At 50.4% G+C, this 27,746-nt stretch overlaps 1 protein-coding gene across 4 annotated transcripts in view; it reads right to left on the bottom strand.

Moving 5' to 3' along the window:
- fkbp6 (FKBP prolyl isomerase 6) overlaps positions 1-27,746 on the bottom strand; it is a 97,043-nt gene that overhangs the window by 33,299 nt on the left and 35,998 nt on the right. For 2 of the 4 annotated variants that reach the window (XM_038814962.1, XM_038814963.1), the window contains exons 6-7: positions 24,810-24,929; positions 19,474-19,671 (exon numbers count right to left, since the gene is read on the bottom strand). In XM_038814962.1, coding sequence (XP_038670890.1) covers positions 19,474-19,671; positions 24,810-24,929 — 318 coding nt within the window. Of the gene's footprint in view, positions 1-10,209; positions 10,295-12,478; positions 12,589-19,473; positions 19,672-24,809; positions 24,930-27,746 lie in introns of those variants that run through there. The other 2 variants (XM_038814964.1, XM_038814965.1) reach the window with 2 other exon arrangements.

Below are 27,746 nucleotides of genomic sequence, written 5' to 3'. Positions count from 1 at the left end.
GTTCATGACTAGATGGATATGTCTGCAGGAGTGAGTGGGTAACAATATGGGTGGAATCGGTCTGGGACCCGATATCACCTGATTCACCTCGATAATCAACCAGTGGTACAGTTTTGCATTACACTTCAAAGGAGAGGGGGAATCAGATCAATTTTTCCTTCTATGGGAGGGTATAATATAAAGGAAACATCTGCAACCATCTGATCAATGACCTTTCCTCTGCTGTTAGGTCAGGAACAGGGCTACATTCTGACTATCCCAATGTTCAGCTTCATTCAGGCTTGGGCAGACAAGTAGCAAATAACATCCCATCGAATCTGCACCGACCCTTCAAAATACTACCCCACATCGGCCCACTCCTTGGCCTCACACCGTACCCTCATCTAAGCTTCGGACACGAAGGGGCAATTTAGCATGACCAATCCACCTAACCTGCACAGGTATGGACTGCGGGAGGAAAGTGGAACACCCGGAGTAGATACAGGGAGAAGGTGCAAAATCAAAGAGTCACCCGAGGTTGGAATCGAACCCGGGTGCCTGGCGCCGAGAGGCAGCAGTGTTAGCCATTGTGCCACCGTGCTGCTGTGATTAACATCTGTTGAATTGGACTACCCAAAGCAACACCATAGTTGACAGTCAGGTGTGCGATGGGATACTCCCCATTTGCCTGGATGAGTGCAACTCCCAACCACACTCAAGAAGCTCGCCACCACCCAGGACAAAGCAGCCCCCTTGATCAGCACCCCATCCGCCATCTTAAACATTCACTACCGATGTACAGTGGCAGCCGCATGTACCAGCTGCAAGATACGTTGCAGCCATTCACCAGGCCTTCTTCCGTAACACCTTCCAAACTTGTGACCGCAGCAGACACAGTGACAGCCCTGTACCCACCAAACTGTACACAGATATGACAGCCCTGTACCCACCAAACTGTACACAGATATGACAGCCCTGTACCCACCAAACTGTACACAGATATGACAGCTCTGTACCCACCAAACTGTACACAGTGACAGCTCTGTACCCACCAAACTGTACACAGATATGACAGCCCTGTACCCACCAGACTGTACACAGATATGACAGCCCTGTACCCACCAGACTGTACACAGTGACAGCCCTGTACCCACCAAACTGTACACAGATATGACAGCTCTGTACCCACCAGACTGTACACAGTGACAGCCCTGTACCCACCAAACTGTACACAGATATGACAGCTCTGTACCCACCAGACTGTACACAGTGACAGCCCTGTACCCACCAAACTGTACACAGATATGACAGCTCTGTACCCACCAAACTGTACACAGATATGACAGCTCTGTACCCACCAGACTGTACACAGTGACAGCCCTGTACCCACCAAACTGTACACAGATATGACAGCTCTGTACCCACCAGACTGTACATAGTGACAGCCCTGTACCCACCAAACTGTACACAGATATGACAGCTCTGTACCCACCAGACTGTACACAGATATGACAGCTCTGTACCCACCAGACTGTACACAGATATGACAGCCCTGTACCCACCAAACTGTACACAGATATGACAGCTCTGTACCCACCAAACTGTACACAGATATGACAGCTCTGTACCCACCAGACTGTACACAGATATGACAGCTCTGTACCCACCAAACTGTACACAGATATGACAGCTCTGTACCCACCAGACTGTACACAGATACGACAGCCCTGTACCCACCAAACTGTACACAGATATGACAGCTCTGTACCCACCAGACTGTACACAGATACGACAGCCCTGTACCCACCAAACTGTACACAGATATGACAGCCCTGTACCCACCAAACTGTACACAGATATGACAGCCCTGTACCCACCAAACTGTACACAGATATGACAGCTCTGTACCCACCAAACTGTACACAGTGACAGCTCTGTACCCACCAAACTGTACACAGATATGACAGCCCTGTACCCACCAGACTGTACACAGATATGACAGCCCTGTACCCACCAGACTGTACACAGTGACAGCCCTGTACCCACCAAACTGTACACAGATATGACAGCTCTGTACCCACCAGACTGTACACAGTGACAGCCCTGTACCCACCAAACTGTACACAGATATGACAGCTCTGTACCCACCAGACTGTACACAGTGACAGCCCTGTACCCACCAAACTGTACACAGATATGACAGCTCTGTACCCACCAAACTGTACACAGATATGACAGCTCTGTACCCACCAGACTGTACACAGTGACAGCCCTGTACCCACCAAACTGTACACAGATATGACAGCTCTGTACCCACCAGACTGTACATAGTGACAGCCCTGTACCCACCAAACTGTACACAGATATGACAGCTCTGTACCCACCAGACTGTACACAGATATGACAGCTCTGTACCCACCAGACTGTACACAGATATGACAGCCCTGTACCCACCAAACTGTACACAGATATGACAGCTCTGTACCCACCAAACTGTACACAGATATGACAGCTCTGTACCCACCAGACTGTACACAGATATGACAGCTCTGTACCCACCAAACTGTACACAGATATGACAGCTCTGTACCCACCAGACTGTACACAGATACGACAGCCCTGTACCCACCAAACTGTACACAGATACGACAGCCCTGTACCCACCAGACTGTACACAGATATGACAGCTCTGTACCCACCAGACTGTACACAGATATGACAGCTCTGTACCCACCAGACTGTACACAGATACGACAGCCCTGTACCCACCAAACTGTACACAGATACGACAGCCCTGTACCCACCAAACTGTACACAGATATGACAGCTCTGTACCCACCAAACTGTACACAGATATGACAGCCCTGTACCCACCAGACTGTACACAGATATGACAGCTCTGTACCCACCAGACTGTACACAGATATGACAGCTCTGTACCCACCAAACTGTACACAGATACGACAGCTCTGTACCCACCAGACTGTACACAGTGACAGCCCTGTACCCACCAGACTGTACACAGTGACAGCCCTGTACCCACCAGACTGTACACAGTGACAGCCCTGTACCCACCAAACTGTACACAGATATGACAGCTCTGTACCCACCAGACTGTACACAGTGACAGCCCTGTACCCACCAGACTGTACACAGTGACAGCCCTGCACCCACCAAACTGTACACAGTGACAGCCCTGTACCCACCAAACTGTACATAGTGACAGCCCTGTACCCACCAAACTGTACACAGATATGACAGCTCTGTACCCACCAGACTGTACACAGATACGACAGCTCTGTACCCACCAAACTGTACACAGATATGACAGCTCTGTACCCACCAGACTGTACACAGATATGACAGCTCTGTACCCACCAAACTGTACACAGATATGACAGCTCTGTACCCACCAAACTGTACACAGATATGACAGCTCTGTACCCACCAAACTGTACACAGATACGACAGCTCTGTACCCACCAGACTGTACACAGATATGACAGCTCTGTACCCACCAGACTGTACACAGATATGACAGCTCTGTACCCACCAAACTGTACACAGATATGACAGCTCTGTACCCACCAGACTGTACACAGATATGACAGCTCTGTACCCACCAGACTGTACACAGATATGACAGCTCTGTACCCACCAAACTGTACACAGATATGACAGCTCTGTACCCACCAAACTGTACACAGATATGACAGCTCTGTACCCACCAAACTGTACACAGATACGACAGCTCTGTACCCACCAGACTGTACACAGATATGACAGCTCTGTACCCACCAGACTGTACACAGATATGACAGCTCTGTACCCACCAAACTGTACACAGATACGACAGCTCTGTACCCACCAAACTGTACACAGATACGACAGCTCTGTACCCACCAGACTGTACACAGATATGACAGCTCTGTACCCACCAGACTGTACACAGATATGACAGCTCTGTACCCACCAAACTGTACACAGATATGACAGCTCTGTACATAGGGACAGCCCTGTACCCACCAAACTGTACACAGATATGACAGCTCTGTACATAGTGACAGCCCTGTACCCACCAAACTGTACACAGATATGACAGCTCTGTACATAGGGACAGCCCTGTACCCACCAAACTGTACACAGATATGACAGCTCTGTACATAGTGACAGCTCTGTACCCACCAGACTGTACACAGATATGACAGCCCTGTACCCACCAGACTGTACACAGATATGACAGCTCTGCACCCACCAGACTGTACACAGATATGACAGCTCTGTACCCACCAAACTGTACACAGATATGACAGCTCTGTACCCACCAGACTGTACATAGTGACAGCCCTGCACCCACCAAACTGTACACAGATATGACAGCCCTGTACCCACCAGACTGTACACAGATATGACAGCTCTGTACCCACCAAACTGTACACAGATATGACAGCTCTGTACCCACCAAACTGTACACAGATATGACAGCTCTGTACCCACCAGACTGTACATAGTGACAGCCCTGCACCCACCAAACTGTACACAGATATGACAGCCCTGTACCCACCAGACTGTACACAGATATGACAGCTCTGTACCCACCAAACTGTACACAGATATGACAGCCCTGTACCCACCAGACTGTACACAGATATAACAGCTCTGTACCCACCAGACTGTACACAGTGACAGCCCTGTACCCACCAAACTGTACACAGATACGACAGCTCTGTACCCACCAGACTGTACACAGATATAACAGCTCTGTACCCACCAGACTGTACACAGTGACAGCCCTGTACCCACCAAACTGTACACAGATATGACAGCCCTGTACCCACCAGACTGTACACAGATATAACAGCTCTGTACCCACCAGACTGTACACAGTGACAGCCCTGTACCCACCAAACTGTACACAGATACGACAGCTCTGTACCCACCAAACTGTACACAGATACGACAGCTCTGTACCCACCAAACTGTACACAGATATGACAGCCCTGTACCCACCAAACTGTACACAGATACGACAGCCCTGTACCCACCAGACTGTACACAGTGACAGCCCTGTACCCACCAGACTGTACATAGTGACAGCCCTGTACCCACCAAACTGTACACAGATATGACAGCTCTGTACCCACCAGACTGTACACAGATACGACAGCTCTGTACCCACCAAACTGTACACAGATATGACAGCCCTGTACCCACCAGACTGTACACAGATATGACAGCCCTGTACCCACCAAACTGTACACAGATATGACAGCTCTGTACCCACCAAACTGTACACAGATATGACAGCTCTGTACCCACCAAACTGTACATAGTGACAGCCCTGTACCCACTAAACTGTACACAGATATGACAGCTCTGTACCCACCAAACTGTACACAGATATGACAGCTCTGTACCCACCAAACTGTACACAGATATGACAGCTCTGTACCCACCAGACTGTACACAGATATGACAGCTCTGTACCCACCAGACTGTACATAGTGACAGCCCTGCACCCACCAAACTGTACACAGATATGACAGCCCTGTACCCACCAGACTGTACACAGATATGACAGCTCTGCACCCACCAGACTGTACACAGATATGACAGCTCTGTACCCACCAAACTGTACACAGATATGACAGCCCTGTACCCACCAGACTGTACACAGATATGACAGCTCTGCACCCACCAGACTGTACACAGATATGACAGCTCTGTACCCACCAAACTGTACACAGATATGACAGCTCTGTACCCACCAGACTGTACATAGTGACAGCCCTGCACCCACCAAACTGTACACAGATATGACAGCCCTGTACCCACCAGACTGTACACAGATATGACAGCTCTGTACCCACCAAACTGTACACAGATATGACAGCTCTGTACCCACCAAACTGTACACAGATATGACAGCTCTGTACCCACCAGACTGTACATAGTGACAGCCCTGCACCCACCAAACTGTACACAGATATGACAGCCCTGTACCCACCAGACTGTACACAGATATGACAGCTCTGTACCCACCAAACTGTACACAGATATGACAGCCCTGTACCCACCAGACTGTACACAGATATAACAGCTCTGTACCCACCAGACTGTACACAGTGACAGCCCTGTACCCACCAAACTGTACACAGATACGACAGCTCTGTACCCACCAGACTGTACACAGATATAACAGCTCTGTACCCACCAGACTGTACACAGTGACAGCCCTGTACCCACCAAACTGTACACAGATACGACAGCTCTGTACCCACCAAACTGTACACAGATACGACAGCTCTGTACCCACCAGACTGTACACAGATATAACAGCTCTGTACCCACCAGACTGTACACAGTGACAGCCCTGTACCCACCAAACTGTACACAGATACGACAGCTCTGTACCCACCAGACTGTACACAGATATAACAGCTCTGTACCCACCAGACTGTACACAGTGACAGCCCTGTACCCACCAGACTGTACACAGATATAACAGCTCTGTACCCACCAGACTGTACACAGTGACAGCCCTGTACCCACCAAACTGTACACAGATACGACAGCTCTGTACCCACCAAACTGTACACAGATACGACAGCCCTGTACCCACCAGACTGTACACAGTGACAGCCCTGTACCCACCAAACTGTACACAGATATGACAGCCCTGTACCCACCAAACTGTACACAGATATGACAGCTCTGTACCCACCAAACTGTACACAGATATGACAGCCCTGTACCCACCAGACTGTACACAGATATGACAGCCCTGTACCCACCAAACTGTACACAGATATGACAGCTCTGTACCCACCAAACTGTACACAGATATGACAGCTCTGTACCCACCAAACTGTACATAGTGACAGCCCTGTACCCACTAAACTGTACACAGATATGACAGCTCTGTACCCACCAAACTGTACACAGATATGACAGCTCTGTACCCACCAGACTGTACACAGATATGAGAGCTCTGTACCCACCAAACTGTACACAGATATGACAGCTCTGTACCCACCAGACTGTACATAGTGACAGCCCTGCACCCACCAAACTGTACACAGATATGACAGCCCTGTACCCACCAGACTGTACACAGATATGACAGCTCTGCACCCACCAGACTGTACACAGATATGACAGCTCTGTACCCACCAAACTGTACACAGATATGACAGCTCTGTACCCACCAGACTGTACATAGTGACAGCCCTGCACCCACCAAACTGTACACAGATATGACAGCCCTGTACCCACCAGACTGTACACAGATATGACAGCCCTGTACCCACCAAACTGTACACAGATATGACAGCTCTGTACCCACCAGACTGTACATAGTGACAGCCCTGCACCCACCAAACTGTACACAGATATGACAGCCCTGTACCCACCAGACTGTACACAGATATGACAGCTCTGTACCCACCAAACTGTACACAGATATGACAGCCCTGTACCCACCAGACTGTACACAGATATAACAGCTCTGTACCCACCAGACTGTACACAGTGACAGCCCTGTACCCACCAAACTGTACACAGATACGACAGCTCTGTACCCACCAGACTGTACACAGTGACAGCCCTGTACCCACCAGACTGTACATAGTGACAGCCCTGTACCCACCAAACTGTACACAGATATGACAGCTCTGTACCCACCAAACTGTACACAGATATGACAGCCCTGTACCCACCAAACTGTACACAGATATGACAGCTCTGTACCCACCAAACTGTACACAGATATGACAGCCCTGTACCCACCAGACTGTACACAGATATGACAGCCCTGTACCCACCAAACTGTACACAGATATAACAGCTCTGTACCCACCAAACTGTACACAGATATGACAGCTCTGTACCCACCAAACTGTACACAGATATGACAGCTCTGTACCCACCAAACTGTACACAGATATGACAGCTCTGTACCCACCAAACTGTACATAGTGACAGCCCTGTACCCACTAAACTGTACACAGATATGACAGCTCTGTACCCACCAAACTGTACACAGATATGACAGCTCTGTACCCACCAAACTGTACACAGATATGACAGCCCTGTACCCACCAAACTGTACACAGATATGACAGCTCTGTACCCACCAAACTGTACACAGATATGACAGCTCTGTACCCACCAAACTGTACACAGATATGACAGCCCTGTACCCACCAAACTGTACACAGATATGACAGCTCTGTACCCACCAAACTGTACACAGATATGACAGCTCTGTACCCACCAAACTGTACACAGATATGACAGCCCTGTACCCACCAAACTGTACACAGATATGACAGCTCTGTACCCACCAAACTGTACACAGATATGACAGCTCTGTACCCACCAGACTGTACACAGATATGACAGCTCTGTACCCACCAAACTGTACACAGATATGACAGCTCTGTACCCACCAAACTGTACACAGATATGACAGCTCTGTACCCACCAGACTGTACACAGTGACAGCCCTGTACCCACCAAACTGTACACAGATATAACAGCTCTGTACCCACCAAACTGTACACAGTGACAGCCCTGTACCCACCAAACTGTACACAGATATAACAGCTCTGTACCCACCAGACTGTACACAGTGACAGCCCTGTACCCACCAAACTGTACACAGATATAACAGCTCTGTACCCACCAGACTGTACACAGTGACAGCCCTGTACCCACCAAACTGTACACAGATATAACAGCTCTGTACCCACCAAACTGTACACAGATATGACAGCTCTGTACCCACCAGACTGTACACAGTGACAGCCCTGTACCCACCAAACTGTACACAGATATGACAGCTCTGTACCCACCAAACTGTACATAGTGACAGCCCTGTACCCACCAAACTGTACACAGATATGACAGCTCTGTACCCACCAAACTGTACACAGATATAACAGCTCTGTACCCACCAAACTGTACACAGATATGACAGCTCTGTACATAGTGACAGCTCTGTACCCACCAAACTGTACATAGTGACAGCCCTGTACCCACCAAACTGTACACAGATATGACAGCTCTGTACCCACCAAACTGTACACAGATATGACAGCTCTGTACACAGTGACAGCTCTGTACCCACCAAACTGTACACAGATATGACAGCTCTGTACCCACCAGACTGTACACAGATATGACAGCTCTGTACCCACCAGACTGTACACAGATATGACAGCTCTGTACCCACCAGACTGTACACAGATATGACAGCCCTGTACCCACCAGACTGTACACAGATATGACAGCTCTGTACCCACCAGACTGTACACAGATATAATGACAGCCGGTACCCACCAGACTGTACATAGTGACAGCCCTTTACCCACCAGTTATATATTGACAGATAGCTATCTACATGTTTTACATCTCAATTGCTAGGGTGTGCATTTGAATCTTCATATTAACAAGAGGAGTTTCTCTGAAGAACCTAGCGGAACAAGATTAAGCACAGCAGACATCTTTACTGGAGAGTTTTCAACATCAGTATCACTCATGTAGACACAAAAAATTACTAATATTCAAGTTTGATCTCTTTTCCATTCATGATCACAGAGCTGTGTACAATTACACTTAACACACAAATCAGGCAGTCATTGGCTGGCATCACAGCCAATATTTCAAATTACCCCAGAAATCCTGGGATGGCATTAAGGGCAGCACTGGCGCTATCAGCCGGAGTAAGAAAGGCAGAGACCCAGAAGCTACATCCCTTCCTGCACCAATTGCTGTCCAGCAATTGTGTTGCAAAATGCAAGCAGGTGTCAGGAAAGGATAGACTGCGAGGCCTTCATTGTCAAATTGCCCATTAACATCCAAAATCATCCTAGGAATTACTGGTCAAAAGGCCAAAGAGTGTCTTGTTCACCATCGATCAATCCTGATCAATTTATGCTGCAACAGAGCCAGGCCGGGAGAAAAATCCCAGTGATGGGGAGCTTTAGCAATCAGATTCAGAGCCTCCCGCTCCTCTGAAGCACTCCACACATCATATCTCAGATTACTCACGTCCTGTAACCCACACGTTGCAAATGAGTGTAAAACTTCAACACTCAGCATCTGGAAAACCGACAATAAAACAGTTCCCTAGCAGAGGCAGGTTAATAACACCTCAATGCCTCCCTGAAGAAGCAGCACAGTGCCTGCCCGAAGCTCGACTCACAGTCGGAAAGGAAGCAACTCACCTTAGTCCTTCACTGCCGCCGGTTCCCAGGCAGCAAACATCTTGCTACACATTTCCTTCTCCTTCAAGTTCCACTCTCGATAGCAGCTAGTGGGAGGGAAACCAAAAAGAGAGTGATTTATCAGCTGTAAATTACACACTTCTGTGCACCATTTATGGAACATTCCCCCTCACGTTAGGCTTCAGCCTCACCAAAACAATAACATGCCCATTCCTATATTCCCAAAATCCTGGGCTCATTCTCTTCCCCGCAATCAGAGCCCATTCCCACAATCGCGGTCCCATGCCCATCCGCACAAACAGGCCCATTCCCACAACCGCATTCCTATTTCCACAATCACAGCTTGATTCCCATTCCCACATCACTGGCCTCTGCCCATTCCCACAACCGGTGGCCCATTTCCATTACCTTGGCCCCATTCCCATCATCACTGGCCCATTTCAATAATCACGGGCTCATTCCGATTATCAGAGGTCAATTCCTACAATCGCCAGCACAATCACCGGTGCAACCCCATTGTCGCCAGCCCATTCCCACAATCGCAAGTCTATTCCCACAATAACAGGTCCATTCCCACACTTGCAGGCCTGTCCCAGTCCCACAATTGCCGGCCAATTCGCATAATCGCTGGCTCATTCCCATTATTGCAAGCCCATTCCCATAATCGGCGGCCTGCTCCCATTATTGCCAAGCCGTTTCCATTCCCACTATCGCGGGCCCATTCCCATAATCGCAGGCCAATTCCCATTCCCACTATCGCGGGCCCATTCCCATAATCGCAGGCCAATTCCCATTCCCACTATCGCGGGCCCATTCCCATAATTGCAGGCCAATTCCCATTCCCACTATCGCGGGCCCATTCCCATAATTGCAGGCCAATTCCCATTCCCACTATCGCGGACCCATTCCCATAATCGCAGGCCAATTCCCATCCCCATTATCGCAGGCCCATTCCCACATTATTTTTAAGAAACTAACGTTACCATGACGTTACCCGATGACGTGAACAGGGTGGCTAGCCTTGTAGTTTCAGAGTCTCCACTCTCCAGTTGTAGCAATGAAGGACCCAGAACAGATTGCGACAATCACAGCACGATACCCATGCCCAAACCAAACCACAATTATCCTGGCACTCTTATGGAATCATCGATAATTTGAGTTTCTCAAACAAGTCTTTAAACAGGAGCGTGAACAGAATTACTACGCACAGCATGCACCTTCCACCCTTTATATTATCACCCATTATGCCAAAGCCCACCAACACCATCCAGTGTCAGAATTGGAGTACTGCAAGAATAAATTACACATCACTCCATCGATACTCTAATTTAATATCACCATCACTGAACTATGCCCAGTGCTTTAATATTAGCATTCTGCAAGGTCTCACCAGGTGCTGGTTCCTCCAGCGCATCAACTTTTAAAACATAGAAGCAATTTCCATTGAATGGAATCAGAAAGGTTCTGATGCTCCGGGCCCCTGGCATTCACATTTTTATATAGAAAATCGATATGTGTCCAATCAAACGTTGAACTGTCTGTGAATTAACCCCGAGATACTGCACTGGAGACACTGACTGTCCCTCAGTCCCAGCATATCTGAACCCAATCGGGAAACCAGAAGCTTACTGGGAGATCATCTTATTGCCACGGCAATGCTCTTATTACAACAATGGAATTAATCAGTTTTCTGAGAGTATAAAGAATGATCACTAATTATTGAGGCCATTTTCCAGTTGTGTCTTCCTGACGTAACGGTTAACTATATGCAGAAAAGTTTTCCAACACACAATCCTGGAAAGTGAGACTCTCTCACCCAGAGCATTCAGAAAATAGCCTAACCACATCCCTTTATTTCAAACCTGCAAATTACTTTTCCCATAACACAAGTCAGCAGGTGAATTATCACTCACAGATTCCACAGTGGTTAGCACTGCTGTCTCACTGTGCCAGGGTCCCAGGTTCGATTCCCGGCTTGGGCCACTGTCTGTGCGGAGTTTGCACGTTCTCCCCGTGTCTGCCTGGGTTTCCTCCGGGTGCTCTGGTTTCCTCCCACAGTCAAAATATGTGCAGGTTAGGTGGATTGGCCACAGGAAAGTGCTCCTTAAGTGTCCAACGGTTAGGAGGGGTTACGGGAATAGGGTGGGGGGGGGGGGGCGTGTGGCTAGGTGGGGTGCTCTTTCAGGCGGTCAGTGCAGACCCGATAGGCCGAACGGCCTCCTTCTGCACTATTGGGATTCTCCAATTCTGAGCGTTCAGTCTCTGCTCACCTGTCCAGCTTCACTAGGGCGCTGTTCACATCAGGGTTGAATGGCTCCAGTTTCTGTGCCCTCAGCAAAAAATTCTTGGATCTGTCGTACTCCAGCATCAGCATACAGGCCTGGCAGAGGACAGCACCACAATGGAAGATTCGTTAACCATAAAAAGGGCGAGGCCCACTCTCCCACACTCAGACCAGACACTACTTCAGCAATTTGTAATTTGCTCCCAGTACGAGGAGTAGCCTGGGGGAATTGAAAAATTCACAAGACTATCTCACTTTGATTTGGGAGAGATTGCTACGATGCATTTCAAAATTCTTCCTGTTCTCCTGCAGGTGATAACTGGTGCTGATCTCAATACCACACGTACCTCACTCGAGCATCCATCCACACGAGCGCCTCATTAGCAAAGACTAATGGTGGTGTCACAGCTCAACCGTATGCAGACAGGACAAGTCACTTTGGGCGTGTGATTTCCAACACTCTCTTCACTGGGATTTTTCTCACCTCATATCTGGGGTCTATTCTCGGCTATCGAGCTTGGTTGTTCGAATCATATCATAGAATCTTAGAATTTACACTGCAGGAGGCCATTCGGCCGATCGAATCTGCACGGCCCTTGGAGACAGCACCTTACTTGAGCCCACACTTCCATCCTAAGCCCGTAGCCCCACCGAACCTTTTGGATACTGAGGGGCAATTTAGCATGCCCAATCCACCTAACCTGCGCATCATTGGATTGTGGGAGGAAACCAGAGCACCCGGAGGGAACCCACGCAGGCACGGGGAGAAAGTGCAAACTCCACACAGTCACACAAGGCCGAATTGAACCCGGGACCCTGGAGCTGTAAGGCAGCAGTGCTAACCACTGTTCCACCGTCAATTGACAACTTCATTATTTCATCATGCAACGACCAAAATTCCTATGTAAACTGTCCAACAGGAATCACTAGATTAGCAGAAGGAAGTTTGGTGGATGCTTCCCTAGCAAGTTGTTAAATGCCAGCCAATGCAGCACAGCCTGAGAATTGAAGCTATGCAACACACCCCTGGCCCACAATACACCAAAGACTGCATTCATTAACTGATCAGTGGGGAGCTGGGACTCAAATAGGGCTCATAAAGGTCACTCCCTGTAGTTTTGCTCAGGATTTTCAAAGTGGCCCAGGTTGTGGATTACCAAAAATTCCCTGAAGTGTGTATGTACTAGCTGCCCTTTCTGCATTCCAGGGACAACCAACCCATCCAACAGGCTTAAGAATAGTGGACATCTCCCTGGGCGACTTCAATCTCCCAGGGCAACCCACGGACATGCCACTCTCCGGAATGGCCATGAGGCCCTGCTGAATGCGCACAATTCCCGCGCTCTATCTTCAGCGGATCACTGAGGCATTAATGTGGGGTCAAAATACTCGATGCTAATCTGGATGCCAGGTATAGCCCTCAGACGTCAGGGGCATTTCTAACACACTCAGCTATTTATGCCACAAGCTTCCCTCAGCTTGTTCCGCAGCATGAAGATCCCTCGGCAGTAAAAAGCCGTCGGGAGGAAGGGGGTGAGCGAAGGTTCGCCGTCAAGCGGAAGGGTCAGCCCGGCTGCAGGAAAGATGGCGGAGGCTGGGTCTGGCCGCGCCCTTCACAATGGAGATGACCGAGGTGTTGGCTCGGGAGTTTGTAAAGCAGTTTGCCAGGCATATGGAGGTGATGCGGAAAGAGATGATGGCAGCGATGAAGGAGGTGGCGATAGTCCCGGTGAAGGCGGCGGTGTTGGAGACATCGGCCAAGGTACGCGCGTGAGCAAAGAGGTCGAAGGGGATGGAGGAAGCTCTATCGCAACTCAGCGACGAGCTCACCTTGATGGGTGAGGAGCTGTGGAGGGTGGTGGAGGCCAACAAAGGACTGAGAGCCAAGGTGGAGGACCTGGTGAACATGTCGAGGTGGCAGAATTTAAGAATTGTGAGTTTGCCCGAGGGGGTGGAGGGCCCGAGGCCGACTGAGCACTTCACGAGGATGTTGGCGGAGTTGCTGAGGGAGGGGGAAGGAACCTCCCCGGTATGAACTGGATCGGACTCATCGGTCGCTCAGGCCCAAGCCAAAGACAATTGAGCCGCCAAGGGTGGTCATAATTTATTTTCACAAATTACATGTCAAGGAGAAAGTCCTGAGTTGGGCAAAACAAAGGCGCGAGGTGCAGTGGGCAGGAGTTGGTATTCGTATATACCAGGAATTAACCGTGAAGCTGGCAAGGAGGCGGGCGGCCTTTGGTTGGGTGAAGACGGCACACTACAGCAATGGTGTGAGATTCGGCACGATTTACCCGGCAAAGTTGAGGGTGACCTACAACTCAAAGGACTTCTACTTTGAGACAGTGGAGGCGGTGGAGGCGTTCGTGAAATCTGAAGGACTGCGGTTAAAATGAGAGACGGGACTGGGGTCTGGATTTGGACTGAGGGAAGGTGGGCGAAATGTTGTATATAGTTTCATTTCTTGTCTGTTGTTTTAGGATGTTGATTTGTTTTGTATGAGGGATGGGAATGGTTGGAAGTTTGGGTTTTTTTGGTTGGTTGGTGGGGAAGGGTAGTTTACCCTGTGGTATGGGTTACAGCGGGTAGGTAAGTGAACTTTGGGGCTATTGCAGTTTTCTGGGGCACGTTCTTTTGCACTGGTTTTGTTTGTTTGTCTTTTGTTTTCAGAGACTGAGCATGGCCCTCCACACTAATAAGCGAAGATTGTAAGAAGTCTCAGAACACCAGGCTAAAGTCCAATAGTTTTGTTTCGAATCACTAGCTTTCGGAGCACTGCTCCTTCCTCAGGTGCTCCGAAAGCTAGTGATTTGAAACAAACCCGTTGGACTTTAACCTGGTGTTGTAAGACTTCTTACTGTGCTCATCCCAGTCCAACGCTAGCATCTCCACATCAAAGTGAAGATTGGTTCGTGAACGGGAGTGTGATTGCGGGAGGGGGGGGGGGGGGGTGAAAGAGAGCGTAGTCATCAGAACCTGGTCGAACAGGTTTCGATGGGCCTGGGAGGTATGAAAGGTGGGGGGATGGGATCGATACTGGCAGAGGTATTTTCAAGAGGAAGTGGATGGAGGATTTTGGGAGGGGGGGTTTGATGGCAACAAAGGAACGGGGCAAGTCAGGCCCAGTGGGCAAGGCCCGGTGTTATGATGATGGCAGATAGGAGGGGAAGGGGTTGAGACACCCCTGGTCAGAATAGTAACGTGGAACGCGAGGGGATTGGGGGGGACTGGTGAAGAAGTCGAGGGTGTTTGCTCATATAAAGAGCCTAAATAATAATAATTAATAATAATCTTGTCACAAGTAGGCTTACAGTAACACTGCAATTAAATTACTGTGAAATTCCTCTAGTCGCCACATTCCGGCGCCTGTGCAGATATACAGAGGGAGAATTCAGAATGTCCAATTCATCTAACAGCATGTCTTTCGAGGGCGAAAGATCAGGTGAGGCTCAGGAAGGGCTGGGTGAGTCAGGTGTTCGAATCTGGATTTGATAGTAAGGTTTTTGGGGGGCGGGGGGGGGGGGGGGGGGAAAGAGGTATTGTTGGGCAAGAGTGTGAGGTTTCAGATGGAGAAGATGGTGGCGGTCCAGGGGGGAGGTACGTGACTAATCTGGGGGCATTGCAGGGAGGTTGGTGGTGTTGATGAGAGTATACAGCCCCAACTGGGATGACGTAGGGTTTGCGAAAAGGGCGCTGGGTGCCATCCCCGACACTCATGAGTTAATAGTAGGGGGAGGACTGGAATATGGTGCAAATGCAGGGGATGGACAGGTCACAGCCGCGCTCTGACCCAGTCGGGGGGCACGCGAAGGTGCTGATTGGGCTCATGAGAGAGATGGGAGGAGTGGACTGATGGAGGTTCCTGCATCCAAGGGAGCGGGAGTATTCGTTCTTCTCCCCGGTATATAAAGTGCATTCCAGAATAGACTATTATGTGGTGGGGAAGTCGATATTGGCTGGAGTCAAGAAGTCGGAGTATTCAGCGATAGTGATTTCCGACCATGGGGTGCAATTGGGTGGATGTGGTCCTGGAGAAGGGGGCGGCCCAGAGACAGGGGTGGAGAATGGGGTTGTTGGTGGACTGAAGTTATTGTGATACGATTGGGAGGGCGATTGAGGAATATGTGGGATTCAATTGCACAGAGTACGCTTCGCAGGCGGTGGATTGGGAGGCTCTGAAGGCACTAATGAGGGGGGAGGTGATCTTGTTTAAGGCTAACGAGGACACGGAGGAGAAGGAGGAGTGCCAGAAGTTGATAGAGGAGCTGTTGAAGGTGGACAGGAGTATGCAGGGGATGCTGACCAGGAAGGAGCTCCAGGCAAGGTTTGATTGGCTGTCCATAGGGAAGGCAGTGCACCACTTGAGATGGGTGAGGGGAACAGTCTAAGAATATGGAGAGAAGGTGGGTGTATGTTGGCCGGCCAGCTCCAGAGAGAGTGGGCGGTGAGAGATAATCCAGGTACAGGATAGGACGGGGAAGTTAGTAGTGGCCCGGAGCAGATTAATAAAGTTCTTGAGGAGTTTTATAGGTCGGAACCGCCAGGAGAGGAGTGAGAGATGAGGGAGTTCCTGGACTGGTTGGAGTATCCGAGGTTGGGGGAGGATAGGTAGGATCGGAGGGGTCGGTGGGGGAGCAGCAGGTAAGAGAGGCAATCGGGAGGATGCAGTCAGGGAAGGTGACGGGGCAGGATGGGTTCCCAGTGGAATATTATAAGAAGTTAAAGATAAGTTGACACCGCTGATGGTAGGAATGTTTGAGGAGGAGATAGGTGGGGGGTTTGCCACAGACATTGGATCGGGCTTCGATTTCCCTGCTGTTAAAAAAGGAAAAGGACCTGGTGGTGTGTGGGTCGCACTGGCCCATACCCCTATTAAATGTGGATGCCACAATGCTGGCAATGGTGCTGGCGGCATGGTTGGAGGGGTGCATCCCAAAGGTGATAAGAGAAGATCATACAGGGTTCATGAAGGGAAAGTAGCTGTTCTCGAATGTGAGAAGATAGCTAAATGTGATCATGTCACCAACGGATGGGTAAAAGACAAAGGTGGTGGTGGTACTGGACGCGGAGAAGGCGTTTGATTGGGTGGAGTGCGGTTATTTGATGGCGGTCTTGGAATGATTTGGGATCGGGCCAAGGTATACGACATGGGCATACTGCTTTATAGGGAGCCGATGGAGAGTGTTCACAGGAATAATATGAGTTTGGTGTTTTTGCTCTCTCCAATGTCCTCCCTGCTGTTTGCATTGGCTATAGAGCCACTGGCCATCACTCTAAGGAGCTCAGGGTTGTGAAGGGGGATAGTGAGAAAGGGATGGAATATAGGGTATCCTTGTACGTGGACGATTTACTGCTGTATATTTCAGAGCCGAGTACGTTGGTGGGGAGTATATAATGGGGCAGCTCCAAAGATTCGAGTTGTTCCCCAGGTATACATTAATCCTAGGTAAGAGTGAATATTTGTGGTGTCTCAAACGGGGGGTGGGGGGGGATGTCATTTTGTAGGGCGGCAACTCACTTCAGGTACTGGAGGGTGCAGGTGGTGTGAGATTCGGCTGGGGGGCGGGGGGAGGGGCGGTGCTCTGAAGATACTAGTTTGGTGAGGACGTTGAAGGCTGATTTGGCAAGGTGGGACACCTCCTTCTATCATTGGCGGGCTGGGTGCAGGCAGTTAAAATGAATGTGCTGCCGCGATTATTCTTCCTATTTCAGTGCCTGCCTGTCTTTCTTCTCAAATCGATTTTCAAGGAGGTGGCCAAGTTGGTCATCTCCTTTATTTTTTGGGTGGGGCGAGGCCGGAAAAGAGGTGGCCAGAGGGTTAGGAGGGCGGTCCTGCAGACAGCAGGCAGGGGGCTCGGCCTCCCAAACTGGGCTATTACTGGGCAGCGAACGCTGAGAAGATGCAGGGCTGGCTCGTTGGCCGGGGGGGGGGTCACAGTGAGTTAAGATGGATGAGGGCTCGTGGAGGAGGTTGGGGTTCGGGGCGTTGGCAACAGCGCCGCTCCCAATGCGCCCCAGCAAGTATTCAGTGAGGCCGGTGGTGGTTGCAACTTTAAAGATCTGGAGGCAGTTTAGACAGCACTTTAAGCTGGGGGTCGGTGGGAGATGCCTATTAGGGAGAATCATAGGTTCGAGCTGGGGAGGTTGGATGTGAGGTTTCGGAGATGGGAGAGAGGCGGATTAGGGTAGTGAAGGATCTGTTCCTGGGGGAACGATTCACGAGGTTGGAGGAGCCGGGAGAGAGGTACGGCCTGAGTTGCAGGTAGGTGTGGGGGCAGACGTTTTAGCCTTCGCCTCGCTGATTGCTCGTGGTGGGTCCTGTTGGGGTGGGAGGTCAGCTTCTCCGTCCTGTGCCTCATTGTGGCGGCGGACCTGCTGGAGTTCTTGACCCTGGAGAAGGGTGAAGTTTGAGTTAAGGAGGGGAAAAAGGAGTGGTTCCTACAATTCTTGGGATTTGTTTATCATGCACTTTCAGGAGTTGGTTGCCATTGAACATTAAAGGGGGGGGGGGGGGGCAGTGAGGGAGGGTTTGTTTGTTCTTTGCTTTTAACTTGCGAGTCGATGTTTTAGGTTGCATATTTGGGCAGCACAAGTGGATAGCTTCACAGCGCCAGGGTCCCAGGTTCAATTCCCCACTGGGTCACTGCCTGTGCGGAGTCTGCACGTTCTCCCCATTCTGCGTGGGGTTCTTCCGGGTGCTCCGGTTTCCTCCCCCAGTCCAAAGATGTGGTTAGGTGGATTGGCCATGATGAATTGCCCTTAGTGTCCAAAAAAGGTTAGGAGGGGTTATTGGGTTACAGGGATAGGGTGGAAGTGAGGCCTTAAGTGGGTCAGTGCAGACTCGATGGGCCAAATGGCCTCCTTCTGCACAGTATGTTCTATGTTCTATATTGGTGGGGTTGTTTTTTTGTTGTTTCTCTGGTCATATGGTGAAAATGCCGAAAATATGGAGAATGAAAAGATTTAAAAAAAAACACTGACCTGGCCACACCTGAACAGCGCTTTGGGGTTCTTACTTTCGATCTGCAGGGCTCTCTCCCCATAAACCAGAGCCCGGCCTGGTGCATTCAGCTTCAAACTGATCAGTGACAGGTTCAGGTACAGCAGCAATTTGGAAGATTGAACTTGCTGCTTTTGCACCTCATCAGCTTCTTGGCGATGAGCAAACACCGACAGAGCCTATTAAAGAGAAATATTCAGCATATGGACAATGTGGAGCAAGTCTGGCACTTCTGATGACCATATTAATTGCAGCAAACTTCATCTGCAGTTGTCGACAGTTAGACAAAGGGTGGACCCTGAACATGGAGGCAGTAGCTTCACAGAGCAACATTCAAGGACTTGGCGAACAGGATAGGTTTGGGGTAATTTGCACTGCTTCCAACCCAGGAACAGGGGGTAATTTACACTGCCCCCAACCCAGGAGCAGGGGATAATTTACACTGCCCCCAACCCAGGAGCAGGGGGTAATTTACACTGCCCCCAACCCAGGAGCAGGGGGTAATTTACACTCCCCTCAACCCAGGAGCAGGGGGTAATTTACACTCCCCTCAACCCAGGAGCAGGGGGTAATTTACACTGCCCCCAACCCAGGAGCAGGGGATAATTTACACTGCCCCCAACCCAGGAACAGGGGGTAATTTACACTGCCCTCAACCCAGGACCAGGGGGTAATTTACACTGCCCCCAACCCAGGAGCAGGGGGTAATTTACACTGCCCTCAACCCAGGAGCAGGGGGTAATTTACACTCCCCTCAACCCAGGAGCAGGGAGTAATTTACACTGCCCCCAACCCAGGAGCAGGGGGTAATTTACACTGCCCCCAACCCAGGAGCAGGGGGTAATTTAAACTCCCCTCAACCCAGGACCAGGGTAATTTACACTGCCCCAACCCAGGAACAGGGGGATAGTCCCCTCAACCCAGGAGCAGGGGGTAATTTACACTGCCCCCAACCCAGGACCAGGGGGTAATTTACACTGCCCTCAACCCAGGAGCAGGGGGTAATTTACACTGCCCTCAATCCAGGAGCAGGGGGTAATTTACACTGCCCCCAACCCAGGAGCAGGGGGTAATTTACACTGCCCCCAACCCAGGAGCAGGGGATAATTTACACTGCCCCCAACCCAGGAGCAGGAGGTAATTTACACTGCCCCCAACCCAGGAGCAGGGGGTAATTTACACTGCCCTCAACCCAGGAGCAGGGGGTAATTTACCCTGCCCTCAACCCAGGAGCAGGGGGTAATTTACACTGCCCTCAACCCAGGAGCAGGGGGTAATTTACACTCCTCTCAACCCAGGAGCAGGGGGTAATTTACACTCCTCTCAACCCAGGAGCAGGGGTAATTTACACTGCCCCCAACCCAGGAGCAGGGGGTAATTTACACTGCCCCCAACCCAGGAACAGGGGGACAGTCCCCTCAACCCAGGAGCAGGGGGTAATTTACACTGCCCTCAACCCAGGAGCAGGGGGTAATTTACACTGCCCCCAACCCAGGAACAGGGGGACAGTCCACTCAACCCAGGAGCAGGGGGTAATTTACACTGCCCTCAACCCAGGAGCAGGGGGTAATTTACACTGCCCTCAACCCAGGAGCAGGGGGTAATTTACACTGCCCTCAATCCAGGAGCAGGGGGTAATTTACACTGCCCCCAACCCAGGAGCAGGGGGTAATTTACACTCCTCTCAACCCAGGAGCAGGGGGTAATTTACACTGCCCCCAACCCAGGAGCAGGGGGTAATTTACACTCCTCTCAACCCAGGAGCAGGGGGTAATTTACACTGCCCTCAACCCAGGAGCAGGGGGTAATTTACACTGCCCTCAACCCAGGAGCAGGGGGTAATTTACACTGCCCCCAACCCAGGACCAGGGGGTAATTTACACTGCCCCCAACCCAGGAGCAGGGGGTAATTTACACTGCCCCCAACCCAGGAACAGGGGGTAATTTACACTGCCCCCAACCCAGGAGCAGGAGGTAATTTACACTGCCCCCAACCCAGGAACAGGGGGATAGTCCCCTCAACCCAGGAGCAGGGGGTAATTTACACTGCCCCCAACCCAGGACCAGGGGGTAATTTACACTGCCCTCAACCCAGGAGCAGGGGGTAATTTACACTGCCCTCAATCCAGGAGCAGGGGATAATTTACACTGCCCCCAACCCAGGAGCAGGGGGTAATTTACACTGCCCCCAACCCAGGAGCAGGGGATAATTTACACTGCCCCCAACCCAGGAGCAGGAGGTAATTTACACTGCCCCCAACCCAGGAGCAGGGGGTAATTTACACTGCCCTCAACCCAGGAGCAGGGGGTAATTTACACTCCCCCCAACCCAGGAGCAGGGGGTAATTTACACTGCCCCAACCCAGGAGCAGGGGGTAATTTACACTCCTCTCAACCCAGGAGCAGGGGGTAATTTACACTCCTCTCAACCCAGGAGCAGGGGTAATTTACACTGCCCCCAACCCAGGAGCAGGGGGTAATTTACACTGCCCCCAACCCAGGAACAGGGGGACAGTCCCCTCAACCCAGGAGCAGGGGGTAATTTACACTGCCCTCAACCCAGGAGCAGGGGGTAATTTACACTGCCCTCAACCCAGGAGCAGGGGGTAATTTACACTGCCCTCAACCCAGGAGCAGGGGGTAATTTACACTCCTCTCAACCCAGGAGCAGGGGGTAATTTACACTGCCCCCAACCCAGGAGCAGGGGGTAATTTACACTGCCCTCAACCCAGGAACAGGGGGTAATTTACACTGCCCCCAACCCAGGAGCAGGGGGTAATTTACACTGCCCCCAACCCAGGACCAGGGGGTAATTTACACTGACCCCAACCCAGGAGCAGGGGGTAATTTACACTGCCCCAACCCAGGAACAGGGGGTAATTTACACTGCCCCCAACCCAGGACCAGGGGGTAATTTACACTGCCCTCAACCCAAGAGCAGGGGGTAATTTACACTGCCCCCAACCCAGGAGCAGGGGGTAATTCACACTGCCCCCAACCCAGGAGCAGGGGGTAATTTACACTGCCCTCAACCCAGCAACAGGGGGACAGTCCCCTCAACCCAGGAGCAGGGGGTAATTTACACTGCCCCCAACCCAGGAGCAGGGGGTAATTTACACTGCCCTCAACCCAGGAGCAGGGGGTAATTTACACTGCCCCCAACCCAGGAGCAGGGGGTAATTTACACTGCCCCCAACCCAGGAGCAGGGGGTAATTTACACTGCCCTCAACCCAGGAGCAGGGTAATTTACACTGCCCTCAACCCAGGAGCAGGGGGTAATTTACACTGCCCCCAACCCAGGAGCAGGGAGTAATTTACACTGCCCCCAACCCAGGAGCAGGGGGTAATTTACACTCCTCTCAACCCAGGAGCAGGGGGTAATTTACACTGACCCCAACCCAGGAGCAGGGGGTAATTTACACTGCCCCCAACCCAGGAGCAGGGGGTAATTTACACTGCCCCCAACCCAGGAGCAGGGGGTAATTTACACTGCCCCCAACCCAGGAGCAGGGGGTAATTTACACTGCCCCCAACCCAGGAGCAGGTGGTAATTTACACTCCTCTCAACCCAGGAGCAGGGGGTAATTTACACTGCCCCCAACCCAGGAGCAGGGAGTAATTTACACTGCCCCCAACCCAGGAGCAGGGGGTAATTTACACTCCTCTCAACCCAGGAGCAGGGGGTAATTTACACTGACCCCAACCCAGGAGCAGGGGGTAATTTACACTGCCCCCAACCCAGGAGCAGGGGGTAATTTACACTGCCCCCAACCCAGGACCAGGGGGTAATTTACACTGCCCCCAACCCAGGAGCAGGGGGTAATTTACACTGCCCCAACCCAGGAGCAGGGGGTAATTTACACTGCCCCCAACCCAGGAGCAGGGGGTAATTTACACTGGCCCCAACCCAGGAGCAGGAGGTAATTTACACTGCCCCCAACCCAGCAACAGGGGGACAGTCCCCTCAACCCAGGAGCAGGGGGTAATTTACACTGCCCTCAACCCAGGACAGGGGGTAATTTACACTGCCCTCAACCCAGGAGCAGGGGGTAATTTACACTGCCCCCAACCCAGGAGCAGGGGGTAATTTACACTGCCCCCAACCCAGGAGCAGGGGTAATTTACACTGCCCTCAACCCAGGAACAGGGGGACAGTCCCCTCAACCCAGGAGCAGGGGGTAATTTACACGGCCCCCAACCCAGGAACAGGGGGTAATTTACACTCCCCCCAACCCAGGAACAGGGGGTAATTTACACTGCCCCCAACCCAGGAACAGGGGGTAATTTACACTCCCCCAACCCAGGACCAGGGGGTAATTTACACTGCCCCCAACCCAGGTGCAGGGGGTAATTTACACTGCCCCCAACCCAGGAGCAGGGGGTAATTTACACTGCCCCCAACCCAGGAGTAGGGGGTAATTTACACTGCCCCCAACCCAGGAGCAGGGGGTAATTTACACTGCCCCAACCCAGGAGCAGGGGGTAATTTACACACCTCTCAACCCAGGAGCAGGGGGTAATTTACACTGCCCCAACCCAGGAGCAGGGGGTAATTTACACTGCCCCCAACCCAGGAGCAGGGGGTAATTTACACTGCCCCCAACCCAGGAGCAGGGGATAATTTACACTGCCCCCAACCCAGGAGCAGGGGGTAATTTACACTGCCCCCAACCCAGGAGCAGGGGGTAATTTACACTGCCCCCAACCCAGGAGCAGGGGGTAATTTACACTGCCCCCAACCCAGGAGCAGGGGGTAATTTACACTGCCCCCAACCCAGGAGCAGGGGGTAATTTACACACCTCTCAACCCAGGAGCAGGGGGCAATTTACACTGCCCCCAACCCAGGAGCAGGGGGTAATTTACACTGCCCTCAACCCAGGAGCAGGGGGTAATTTACACTGCCCCCAACCCAGGGAAAACTGCAGCACAGTGGAGACCACACGATTGGTCCTGTAAATATATATACATACACACACACACGGGAGTAGACCCCTCCCCCAGTAAATGCTGATACTCACACAACGGGAATCCTCACTCTCTGTAAATACTGACGCAAAGAAGCAAATTCCCTCCCCCCCACCATGTAAACGCTGACAGAAGGGACCCCACTCGCCCCCTCCCCCTCTAAAAGTTCACCACATCCTGAGAGGTATCCCCTCTAAATATGTAATTCCTTATGGACACATGCCCAATGGTGAGCAACACTATATTTACACTCTTTTCACTGCCCCTGGAATCTTCGGGCTATATCCTAATGGACCTGTGGTCACAGTAAGCAGCCGTTCACCTTCATTCAACCCTGCCCATTTGTTACCTTCTTGTATTGGTCCTTTGCATCCTCATACCGTTGCTTTTGAAAGAAATAGTTTCCAAACCCCCGCTCTGTACTGGCCACTTTCAGTAGCTTCGCCAACGGATAAATTATCTGCTCCTCCTAAAACCGAGGAAACAAAACATCAAAGCGGCTGTAGTTATCAAGCCCTTGTCACCGGGCCCTAACACGCGAGGCCCACTCACCAACCTACTGTGAAACAACTAGCTTTCAAATAGAGTAGGATTTCAGCCTGATGTGTGTTCACACCAAACCGCTGAATCCCAAAGGGTGGAGCAAAGGCATCAGATTCACAACAATGTTTTCAGGCTATTTCTGTAGCTGTCAAGAAAGTCTTAAGAAGTCAGTGTGTGCACACTGATGCAGTCAGTCAACTGGCAGAGCTGTAACACAATACGATTGAGCAAGGTGGGTTTCGAACCGGGGAGGGGGAAGGTTTGCTGACTCTGGCTGAGGCTAGCTGGATGCCAATGATAGGTGTGGCGATCTTTGTGAGGGGTTTCCAGGATGGAAGGAGTAGTGATCACAAAGACACACAAAGCTCTTTTGAAGAACTAAACTAATTTTATGAACACTACTAAATTTGAGTTCAACACTTATTCTAAATAGCAAACATATATGTAAGCATTAAACTACACTCACTTATGGTCTTCTTCAGCTCCAATCTAATCTCCTCCCTGAAGCCCAAGAGCCACTGCTATTTATAGTACTGTCCCTTAGCTCCCTCTAGTAGCTAGGCTTAACATAACATTAACTCTTCACATGCAGTTCATTTGTATAATGCCATAGTAGGGACACCTCACCACGTCGAGGGAGTATAGCCACGTTCGTTCATCACTCAGTCAGCAATGCAGTGAGTAGACTCTGTTCTTGTTTTCCTCAGTCAGTCTGCCCCATCTCTCTGGGCAACAAGATTTCTGAAGGTATATCTGATCCAGCAAAGATGCGAGTCTGCCCTGCCCCGCTGGGCTACAGTTCCATGACTGCCAGGTGCCCTTCTGTGTTTCGCAACAGTGACCAGTCTTCAAGTTATGAATGCGACAGGAAATGGCAGAGTGCTGTACGGTTATAGGGAACATTGCAAGTGAGTCTGAACCCAGCACAAATCCATCTCAATGCATTTCCACTTTCCAGTCATGATGTCTGGACAGGAGATAGTGTGACAACTTGCAGCTGCTCTGTCAACTTGTATTTTTTAAATCCCAATTTCATATGTCTATATCCCTTAATGCTCCTAGTTCATAAGTACCCACCTCTCTTTTAACAAAGTCATCAGACTTGAAACGTTAGCTCTTTTCTCTCCCTACAGATGCAGCCAGACCTGCTGAGATTTTACGCCATTTTCTCTTTTGTTTCAGATTCCAGCATCCGCAGTAATTTGCTTTTATCTCTTTTAAACATCTTTCTCTATATCCCAGGCCCTATGGCTATGTCCCACATTCTCACATCATCAGCAACTGGGCGGCACGATAGCACAATGGTTGACATGTTGCTTCACAGCACCAGGGTCCCGGGTTCGATTCCCGGCTTGGATCACTGTCTGTGTGGAGGTCTGCATGTTCTCCCTGTGCCAGCGTGGGTTTCCTCCGGGTGCTCCGGTTTCCTCCCACAAGTCCCGTAAAATGTGCTTGTTACGTGAATTGGACATTCTGAATTCTCCCTCAGTGTACCCAAACAGACGCCGGAGTGTGGCGACTAGGGGATTTTCATAGTAACTTCATTGCAGTGTTAACGTAAGCCTACTTGCGACAATAAAGACAATAAAGACAATATTACTACTTGGGTTGTTAACTGCCTCAGTTCTCAGATTAATATTTTAACCCCTTGCTCTTGATTTCCCCTTCAAGAGGGAAAGAATCATCGCCTATTCACCCCTTCAACTTGTCAGTACGATCACCCCAAAAACTGACCCAGCCCCAGACTCTAGTTTCGGCTGTCAATCTCATTTCCATGCCTTCAGTACGGTACATTAGTACGGGACCACCCACCCAAGCTTCATTAATGCACGGTATTCCTGAAACGCGCTCCCAGAAATATTTCACAGAGGCGGGTTTCGCACGAGTAAAATCGCTTGCCATCTGAACTGGTTTCAGTGTTTAAAATCAGATTTAAAAGAGTGTTATAGTGCTTCAGTGATTTCAGCCCAATCCTCTCGCTTGACAATTACACACATGCAATCTGTAAAATTAATTAAACCATGAGCCAGTATTCCCTGACTGATGAACACAAATAGCTTCCATCTGCTCTCACTCTCCAAAGCCCCATACCTCAAAACGTCACTCCCAATACCACAGCTCTTTGACATTTCTCTGTACTGGGGACCAAGATACTGAGACACACCCACTATCTCGCTCCCCTAGCTGGGGAAATACATTATCAGCTGCCCAAGGCAAAACAGAGCTTTCATTGTACAAAATGGTTTTCTTTTTTAAAAAATAAATTTAGAGTACCCAATTAATTTTATCCAATTAAGGGGCAATTTAGCGTGGCCAATCCGCCTAGCCTGCGCGTCTTACGGGTTGCGGGGCGAAACCCACGCAAACACGGGCAGAATGTGCGAACTCCACACGGACAGCGACCCAGAGCCGGGATCGAACCTGGGACCTCGGCCCCGTGAGGCATCAGGGCTAACCCAGTACAACATGGTTTTCTAATACCATTAATGCAGAGCTCATTAATATACAGGAACAGAAATAACATTAATAATTCTACACATGCAAAAATATAACAAACAAACTCCTGGGGTTCAGAGACTCCAGTTTCCAAATCCATACATTGTATATGAACTGACAGTGCAGGAATGTGTCGTCAGAACAGTACAATAGCACGTTTGCAGCCTTTGCAATGCACTGCTAAGCATTGCTAAGCATTGCGTAATGTTTCAAAAACATGGCAGTGATGATACTGCGGCAGGTGGCA

The sequence above is a fragment of the Scyliorhinus canicula genome, chromosome 12 (genome assembly GCF_902713615.1).
Source record: "Scyliorhinus canicula chromosome 12, sScyCan1.1, whole genome shotgun sequence".
In the NCBI taxonomy this organism is placed as follows: domain Eukaryota; kingdom Metazoa; phylum Chordata; class Chondrichthyes; order Carcharhiniformes; family Scyliorhinidae; genus Scyliorhinus; species Scyliorhinus canicula.
The sequence above is the reverse complement of the archived record's forward strand: the minus strand, read 5'-3'. Positions and strand labels throughout refer to the sequence as shown.